General features: G+C 38.2%; 1 protein-coding gene and 1 long non-coding RNA gene across 2 annotated transcripts in view; one reads left to right on the forward strand and one right to left on the reverse strand.

Annotated features, from left to right (window-relative positions):
- LOC136239366 (ankyrin repeat and protein kinase domain-containing protein 1-like) overlaps positions 1-5,029 on the forward strand; it is a 24,379-nt gene extending 19,350 nt beyond the window's left edge. The window contains exon 2 of the mRNA XM_066030103.1: positions 3,828-5,029. Coding sequence (XP_065886175.1) covers positions 3,828-4,847 — 1,020 coding nt within the window. The 3' untranslated portion in view covers positions 4,848-5,029. The remainder of the gene's footprint in view (positions 1-3,827) is intronic.
- Positions 4,889-9,814, reverse strand: LOC136239367 (uncharacterized). Its single transcript, XR_010693431.1, has 3 exons — positions 9,707-9,814; positions 5,187-5,285; positions 4,889-5,140 (listed from the first exon to the last, which is right to left on the reverse strand). It is a non-coding gene; the product is annotated as an uncharacterized lncRNA (long non-coding RNA).
- Between the last annotated feature and the right edge of the window lie 689 nt (positions 9,815-10,503).

A 10,503-nucleotide genomic window follows, 5' to 3' on the forward strand; every position in this document is an offset into this window, starting at 1 on the left:
TTAGCACCCATAATCTCTACAGGACATTATACAAAAAATTATAGCCCCTGAATTGCTCTACACGATTCCGCCCGAAGTAATGCACTAGCATTACCATAGCAACATTTATTTACTATTGATTACAACATAATATGCGCCTCCATGCGATTTTATATTGGAGAATTTAATTACTCAGGTGGGAAAACCCCCAAAAACAAACCTGTTACCCTCAACCAAATTCGCTAAACTTGGTATCATTTTACTTGTCAACACTTGCTGATTAAGAATCCACCCGAAGTAAGTGCCTAACCAATTATTATACTGAGTTACATTATAAAACATACGAAAAAACAGGGTTTCCCCACTGTTTTATTACGTATCTGAATGTGTAATTTGGTGATACAACCAGGCTCTATCCTACTTTTCTCCTGGTCACTTCACAAACTCCTATATCACTCGATTCGCCATTGATCAAGGATTCTGATGAGCCATACCAGATCTCCATAAATTAAAGTATGCGGAAGTTATGGCGCTGTGTTTAGTAGACGGTGTCATTTTCGCATATATTTTATGTTACAGATTTTTGTAATGTACGGTAAAAGTTGACAAATGTTTTGATATGAAATGTCCACCAATATATACTCTAGGTGTAGACAACCTCCCTAATCAACTTAAAATAGTTTTCCTTGTACTTACAGCATTTGGACTTAGTAGACAATTATGTATGGTCATTAACTGTTTCAGGCAGCTAAAATTAAAATTCCAACTTGCTCTAATACTGTACAACAGGTTGCTGTTATACGAGGTCCAAATTTTTGCAAAACTGCAACAGCATCCAGCATAAATTTCTGTGATTGTGAAATCTGGGAGACATGAATGGTTTTTCTCTATAATTCTATGCATCTCATTGAATACCATGGCAAAGTTACGAATATACAGATGATTTATGCAAAACTTTGTTCACTTGAAAAATAAGAAATTCAGTCTGCCAGCAGAATATTTTTTTGCAAGTTAAACTTAAATTTACAACTAAAAAAATTTTTGACCTCACACACATAACCCACTGTACGGTAGAACAGTCAGTTGCATGTAATGAATTAACATAATATGAGATACTCTAGAAGAGGGCCAAGTGATATGCTAGTCGTGTGCTGAGACTACAGCTTAATACAAGCCCTGGTTCATGGCATATCGAAATAATGGGAATTGCATGGAATACTACAAAAGTATCCTTGGTACTCACTTTTCACTAACAGAATGTGCTTATTACCACACCTGTTCTTACACATGATAGAATATTTACTCACAATGTATTACACATATTACCTACAAATGTAGATGTTCAAAACCATACTGTTTTATACATGTACACACACATAAGACATCTACATGTAGCCATATTGATCATGTACACCCCACAACACATGCACACAACACTATTATTGTTTTGAGTAGGCATGTTCATGTGTCATGTATATACAGGTTTATATGCTGTTAAACTAGTGGTCTACAGTATATACGTACTAGCAATATATTCAAATAATGCAAACGTAATTCAGTGGGACTTCAGTTATCTGAACCCCTTGGGGTGGTCCATAAGTTTGAAAAGTTCATATCTCTGAAACTGTGTATAAATAACGTTACCCTAATAGAACAGTCACTACTCTAATAGAGCAGTCATTTCCATAGTACAGTTAACCAAGAATCCAGATAAGTGGGGTCCAGATACTGAGGTTCCACTGTAATTACAAGTAGAAGGAAAAATTAGGAATTTTAAGTTGTATTGGGGGTCAAAGAAAAAAGTACTAAAACAAGGAAATAGCTAAAAGGTGAAGGAAGGTTACCTACAACTGCAATATTGACAGGTTTAATGAGGAGGCGTAGCACTAAATTGCACCATTTTAACATAAAGCAATCCGGATTTGTGTAGATCAAAAAGATTGGTAAAATCAGTGCAGACAAACATTTTTTGAAGTATTTCTGCTCACTGTATTACTGCATTAATTAATCATTACCCAAAATAGTTACCTCAGTCGTACTTTATCAATACTTGGGCTTTGCTGAAAAAGAATAACTGGGTGACTTCTGTACTGGTGGTTTATCATTGCAAATTTTAAACCACCTCCCAAAACTTACTTGTAGCATTTAAAAAGTAATTGATTAATCCATGCCAAAGTTTATTAATGGCTTTAACCCTCAAACTACCCGCATTTATTGTTGTTTGATAGGTTAGTTGCAATTGACATCGCATTTCATTTTCCCTGCAAAAATGGTTGGTAATTTGTGCATGCAACACATTTTTATGATCACGCCTCTTCATTAACCACGTCCATATACAAGTGGACATTAAATTCCTGAACTTCAGTCTATAACCATGCCTGAATTAGGGATTAAATGTCCACTAGTATATCTGCAGGTATAGGCAACCTTCCTTGTTTACCACCTTTTAGCTGTTCCCTTGTTTCACTACCTTTTTTCCTTGATCCCTAATCCAACTTAAAATTTCGAATTTTTCCTTCAACTTAATGAACCAGAACATACCATATTAAAAGTGGAATGGTGGCAGGAATTCCATAAAAGTAATTTTGCATCAGAATGTGTGCCCCAACAATCAATTACATAATGGAAAGGGAAGTGGCCATAATACTTTGTTTTCAGCTGTGCTCTGCCCATTACACAGCATTACAAACAAAGAACAGCACATGCTGCAATCAATCCAGTCACTACAAAAAATACAGTCGATAAGCGTAATAGCCAACACAGCCACAGGGAAGCCACATCAAGCTATCACAAATCAACACTAAGAATTGTCAGCGAAACAAACTGGAACACAAAGGAGGATGAAGGCAAGTCCACAGTGCGTGTATTGTATGGATGCATGGCAAAAAGCCGGGCACATATTGGGATGAAGCAGCATCTAGCAATGAAGAAATCAAACCTGTAGCCTTAGAGTTATGCTTGGCTGGAGGCATTAGTTAGTCGGTCAGTCCATCAGCATAAAATTCTGTTAAATAGAAAATTTTTAAAATTCCATAGAAATTTTTAGAAGGGTTTGAGGCTGGTCTGAAGATATTTTTGGGCTTGACTGCGCCTAACCAATGCTGGCAAGCTGTCATGAAGCAAAATTTAGGCTGATTTTAGAGTGATATGCTGGTTTTAGGGTGATATGTTTGGCTGGAAAAGCTGATCCCTAATATACAGTGCTACCATACTGTATGATTATAGGAATACCCAACAATTCTATATAACTACAAATCAGTGGTTAAACAAGTACAATATTAAGAAATCTGTGGAGAATTATGCAAACCTTTTAAAAATATGAATATCAAATAGAACAACCAAGTAATTGCAGGTAACTTCCCAAGTTTTATATGCATTGCATCTTAAGTTAGGTATCTTAATTTAAAGCAAGTCAACCACAACATAATGATGTAACATTACTTACCTTCATCTCAGGAATGGCTATTAAAGTCATCACATTTGTTTTACTACAAACAATGCATAACACATGTACATATATGTGCTATACAAACCTCACAAGGACTCCAGTATAATCCCTCAATCTATTGGTCATAATGTGAACAAATTGACCAAATTCACATGTCACCGTACTTGTGATCTAAAAAAGAATATGCTATTGGTGTGATTTGAGTTTAAGGATTTCACTCTAATGATACTCCTGACCACCTGTATACAGCATATTACATACTACAAGGGTGTAACGTGAATCATTTCTTGTTGCATTCCTCAGTCAATTATGGGTTACAATTTAATAATCTCATTATTGAGATAACTGTTATTATTGAGGGCATATGGTTATGTGATCCAGTATTCATGCATTCATATAGGAGTGGCCTCCTCTGCTGCCAGCACTGCAAACTGGTTGTTATGAACTCACATGGGAGAGGTGTGCTGACCTGACCTCCCCCATGTACAACACATCAGCAGTCTTACATGACAAGAAGGTATACATCATGGCTGGTGATGCTCCAGGTTATGATACATTAGATCATGTCTACTGCTACAACATCACCACTGACCAGTGGGAACAGTTACCTCCCCCTGGTCACTATGCTTGCATACTACAAATAATTGATGGGAAATTGACTGTAATTGGCGGAGTTGATGATGTCACTAGGAAGGTCACTAATAAGATTTCTACTTATACTAACAATGGTTGGACTAACCACTTCCCCAACTTGTTAAGAGCCAGGAGTAAACCAGGAGTAGTGAGTCACTCAGAGTATGTCATTGTAGCAGGTGGAGCAAAGAACAAGAACACTTTCCATAATGATATTGAGATACTGAACACTACACAACCATTTCAGTGGATGATGTCTAGCATTCTCCTACCAGAGCCAATGTGGGCCATTTTCCCCACCATCAGTGACAATATGATTGTTATTGTGGGGTATAGTACATCAGGAGGCAAGACCAATACAGTATATAAACTACCAGTGGATATCATCACATCATCCACCACGCCATCAGCTACCAGTGGTCAGCTAGTTCAATGGATGGAGTTACCCAGTGCCCCTTACTACAATACTAGAACAATACCAAACTCTCACCCACCAGTGATCATGGGTGGTTGTGATCTCCAGGGTGTTCGTACCTCTGATGTTGCCATGTTGGATGATTCAAGGAATAAATGGAAAAGAATAGCTTGGCTATCCAGCCCCAGGTCAAATTTTTCTGCAGTTCCCATTGACTCTGATACCATCCTTGTGCTTGGAGGGACCAAGGGTGGAAAAGGGGTTGAAGCTAGCATGGCTTCCTCTGTCACTACAGTGGAGAAGGGAAGAGCTACCCTCACACAAAGAGCAGCTGCTATTCCTCCAGAAGACACTCAGTGTAGTATCCAGTAAGACTATAACTAAACTGTTTACATTGTTATATGTTGCTATAGTATTATTAATGTAAAATATACAAATTGGGGGACCAATTGAACCACACAATATGTTCTACAATGGATGTGATTGTAAAGAGTAACTGTTATGGGATATATATTTATTTACTTAAATCAAAACACACGATGGTATTTCTACTGTATTATAAATCTTATAGTGAGTTCCTTTGTGTTCATTTAATGATCTAGTTCTCTTTCACCAGTACTAGTGTGGCTACAGTGGCAGATTATCCACCATTCTCCATTCTTCTCCTGTAATGGACACTGTCACACTTGAAGTACTCACTTATACACTCACTATATGTAGTAATCTCTTCTTGACTGGATGAACTACTTGACAATTTCACAGCTCATGTGACTACTGCACACATCCACAACATTACCAGTACATGTACACCTGGTTTAAATAGAAGCAGTATAATTATATTATTTAGTGATAAATACACAATGATGATAATCAACACATACAGTTGTACCAGTTCCCACTTTTAAGGTTTAGCCAATAACCATCTAATGTTATTCTGTTGTCGATAGTTAACATAAACCGACACCAAATTGTAAGGCTCTACAAGTTACACTAGTACTTGTGCATAATACACACATACCACAAGTCAATACTGTTAATCAGACTAGAGGGAGGAATAACACAGGTGTGAATTTGTACTGATTTGATAACTTATTGATATATGAGCTGACACCCTAACAATTCTAACTGAGCCTGTACAGTATGTAAGACAACCATAAAATAACAAAATACGGAAAATTGAACATTTTAGAGCTGACAGTAAACAGATGCAGGTGGTGAACGGGAAACAGAGAATTGATTTGGAGTGGCCTAAGGCTAAACATAAGATCATGGCCAAATTTATTATTATTATTATTTAACTGATTTGTCAAAAGACAGGGTGGCACCAAAAGGCAGAGCCTGTAGCTACAAGGTGCTTTGCAAGACAGAAAAACAAGTACAAAACAGCTAAATATTAACAGTATAGCTATACAGTCTTCTGTTCAAATATGCCAGACAGTTAGGTTTGCTACACAAAGCAAGGTTCACTGTAGAGCAGGACGGAGGGTGTCAACCACAGACCTGCTTCATCATCATAGACGGGTGGGGGGGGGGGGGACTAGAATGATATCACGCCAAAATTATCCTTCTTGGAGTGGGGCTGAAAACCATGATAGAACACTCTGATAGAGCAGTCAAGGAAACATGTTCCTAAAAGTGGTAAAAAAAAACACAAATATATTGCCTGTAGTAGGAATCGAACCAGGTACCTTTTACATTGAGAGTTGCTGTCTTACCACCATACAAAGTGTTTCCAGGTGGCTATAGAAATGCAAGAATTTGTAAACCGAGTATCAAGGCCCCTAAAGGCATGAAAGTTAAGGATTTTAAGCTTGCAATAAAAAACCTGCTTTTGATCGTTACACAGAAAGACAGTCTGCTGGGTTGGTCACACTGATTTAAGCCAATACTAGTGTAGTCTGATGGAGTCAACAACAATAACACTTGCTGCGATTCAACACAAAGTGATCTTCATCATCATTTTTATGTAAATTCCCAATGTTGCATCACAGCCTTTGCTATATTTTTAATTTATTTGTTAAGGCTTTACAGCACAAGTGCTGAAGATCTGTAGGACACCTGGTCCTACAGCCTGTTTAAAGTTGTTACAGAAAGTGTGCTTGAAAAGGTGGAGAAAGGAGAAAAAATCCATGAATGGACTTGGGCAGCCTTGAACCTGCAGCCATCTGATTAACATTTGAACGCTTACAAGAGTCTGTCAGGCGGTCAGAATGCTTTTTGCTTGTCAATTTCATGTATAAAGCCATTGATGTTATATATCTGTGTTCTGCCTTACTGCATTGGTACATATAACTTGAGATAAATTTCACCTAAACTATATACTTTATTTTGTACTTTGCTACGAGGTTAGTTTGGCTGCAATATAACATTTCTACAGGTTGTAAACTTAATTTTCATAACAATGTCAACCAAAAGTATGGGCTGGATTTGATGGCCTGGCTTGTACCTTTACAGGGGTGGATCCAGACTTTTAAAAAGGGGGTTCCACTTTGGAATTGCAACTTCAACATAGCTGCAAGTTGAAGACAAAAAAAAAGAAGGTCATCACCTACTGACAATAGCTGGCCCTCATGCACCATAGATGCATGCCCTCACCAACTATATTCTTTATTTATAACTAGATATATAGCTTGCTACACTGCTCCTCAAAAGACTACTGTGACTGCTCTATTAGAGTATCTCGATTTGACTGCTCTATTAGAGTATCTCAAGTAAGAGGGGCTCTTTCAAAAGGGGGGTTCTATGGAACCCTTTGAATCCCCCCCCCCCCCCCCCCCCTGAATTCACCCCTACTTTAGATTTAAACCTCGATTTAAACTGATTTGTATGCTAAACGGCAACCCGTGGCCACAATTAATAGGTATATCTACCCTGCATTGTACCATAGATAATATAGTACAAGTAGGGATTTGCAATAGTGACGTCACTACAGAAAATCCTCATTAAGGGAAGGGACTTTGAGTGGCGATATCTCACCAACTATACTTTATTTCTTCTTGAATTTACCTTGACAGTTTCCTATTCACTATTAGATTAAGTGAGTGTTATCAAATCACGGCAGTTTGCAGCTGGAACTTCTTCGCTATGGTTGCTCAGGAGTGGCACCAATCATTTTTGTGGCACTATTATTAAAGATTGTGACAATGTACGAGAATTTTTTAAGCAGTAACTAACTCCCCAATGACTGAAGATTTGTATGAAGGCTATATTTTGTGAAGCAAGGCTGATTCTGAGCCCGTAACCAAGACCCATCAAACCCGTAACAAGGATTGTCCGTACATAAAACTATTAGTTCCTACGGAAAAGACGTCACTGTTGTGAATCCCTGTACTATATTATCTATGTTTGTACTAAGAGGTACCAAAAGTAACCAAAAACATAGATCTAATGTACAGTTTCTGATCCCAGTAAACATTACTGTGTCTGTATGAGCCAACCCAAGTGTGAAGTACTGATGAAGCATGTGTGGGAACAGTGGCTACGAAAGACTATACATATAGGTTCAGTGTAGAGCATGTAGGATGATCTAGGATCGAGTTCAAGCAGGATGGAAACTGCCAACTAGTAACCTGCTTCATCACGTCTCATCATGTGATGCGTAGATATTAACCATACACCATTGGCATAGATTATCGGGAGAGGGGATAGAAAACTAATTGTTACGGGCGCACTCTTCACCTACAGTTCCATTTACACCTTTTGTAAACTCTTTTATATAAACATTTGTAGAGAAAAGTTGTTTCTTTGGAGTGTACAATAGCACAAAGCGACTTGGAAACTCGAAGCAGAGCTGCCTAATCTTTGTTATCGAGGAGTAAGCCGTGCCACAAATTCGCACTTCAAAGGGCACGAATCGTTTTGAAGTTGAACACGTTTTGCCGCTTTCAGTCATAACGACCAAAGGACTTTATCATCAAAGTTTTAATATGTTTTGGGGTGTATGACATTCATCAGTGAAGGGTTACATCTGTCAAGAATTATCCGATTCCATTCCTGTCGCTGGTAAGGTGTTGTAGGTATATTAAGTTGACTGATACCACAAGCTTGTGGGCTAGTGTAGGTGAGGAGTGCACACGGGAATAAAACTCAACCAGGCAGTGGATAATTGATGGAACGCCTAGATACACAAGTGTAGTCTTGCGTGGCCAGACCGCTTTTTCTTCGTCACGGCGCTTATCGATTAGAGATTATAAGCGCCTACTCCGAAAAAGGGTCTGGTCTAGAATCAATACATAACCTTCTTTTTCACACCCTAAGCTAGAGCTCGGGTGATTCATTAACTTTTGTCATAAAACGTACACTTCCTTTTAACTTTCAAACAATGTATGCACTGGAAATGCCATGAACGATTGCCGATAGCGGTGATGAGAGACACTGGGGCTGGTTTTCTAAGGCTGAAAAGCACACGGAACGATTCCTTGTGAAAGCAAAAAGTAAAGGAGAACTGAGCAAGGAATTGTTCCGTGTGCTTTTCAGCCTTAGAAAACCAGCCCCAGTCTCTCATCACCGCTATCGACAATCATTCATGGCATTTCCAGTGTGTACATTGTTTGAAAGTTAAAAGGAAGTGTGCGTTTTATGACGAAAGTTAATGAAACACCCCGAGCTCTAGCTTGGGGTGTGAAAACGAGTTTATGTATTGATTCTGGACCAGACCCTTTTTCGGAGTAGGCGCTTATAATCTCTAATCGATAATCGCTGTGACGAAGAAAAAGCGGTCTGGCCACGCGAGACTAACACAAGTGAGCATTACCAGAGAGTACTATAAACCATTTAGTGCCACTAGTTAGTGATAAAGAATCGCGTAAGGCTGATTGTTACAACAAATTTTAATGAATCACGTGATAGTTTTCAATCCCCTCTCGATAATCTATGCCATTGGGATCACTACATATCAGTCAGTTCAGTCATATTTGACAGTTGACACTAGACGTCTATCTAAGCCAGCCACTATCAGTCATTAAAGTCAACATCTACAAGTATCTACATCAACACTTCATACTTCATTTTTCAGCTGACAATCCTTGTACGTATCATTTTTGTTGCAGATGTAGTAATTGTTATAACGTAGGTTTATCTAGCAATTTCTCGGTACTTTAGCTTTGTAATTAAGTAAATTAAGTTTTAACTTTTTCGGGCTGCCAACACGGGTTGTTGGTTGACCCTCAATACGTTTACTGTATTGTAAAGTATTATTAATAATAATAATAATAATAATGAAAGAGTCTCACCTTTCACACGGATATAGTTGCAGTGTCACTTCTCAAAGTAATCCTGCCACTTGGTTTTCTGCGAGGTTTTCTGCAACAGCTTACTGCTTGAAAATATTTGAATACAACATCGTCGCTATGGTGTTTACTCTCCCAAGGTTATTAATCTGAGTCAAGAGTAAAATGCTGACGTAATAGCTGCAGGGCCGTAGCCAGACTTTTATCTGGGTAGGTTCTTTTAGTAGGCATTCCAGTATCCGAGATTTTTTAATAAAAAAATTCTCCGTATATTCCCCAATAGAACCCTGGCACAAAATAACAACTCATGTTTAACTTGGGATTGCTCCGTCGTCCGAGCTCCAATCAGGATGAAAATCGCTGTGGGGTTTGTCCACACGCTGATCATCATGAAAATCTTAGTTTTATCGTGCGCGTTACATATAAGTAAGTTTTGTGTTGTTTTTGTAATCTTTTCGGCCTTGTAATGTATGTAGAATACTTTAAAACTTTTAAAAACGTACTGTTGGGTGGAAGGTAGTCACTGGTGCTTACTTTAAATTGCGTAGTTACTTCACTCGGTTTAGCGATTTTCAGCTCCAGAGCAATTTTCTGATGGCTGTGTCATCAGCTCAAAAGTATAAACCACTTCAAAGTCAGCATAACTATGCCATAATTGAAACCACAACTCCACCTTAAGTATTGTTGCATCATTGTGGTACCTCCACTTTAGTTGTTTACCTTTATAAGTTGTTAACTTGATGTTTTTACTTACTTGAGATACTATTGGTATGCACCATTGTATTGAGAAGTGTGCAGTG

Source organism: Dysidea avara, chromosome 11 (assembly GCF_963678975.1).
Source record: "Dysidea avara chromosome 11, odDysAvar1.4, whole genome shotgun sequence".
Classification (NCBI taxonomy): Eukaryota; Metazoa; Porifera; class Demospongiae; order Dictyoceratida; family Dysideidae; genus Dysidea; species Dysidea avara.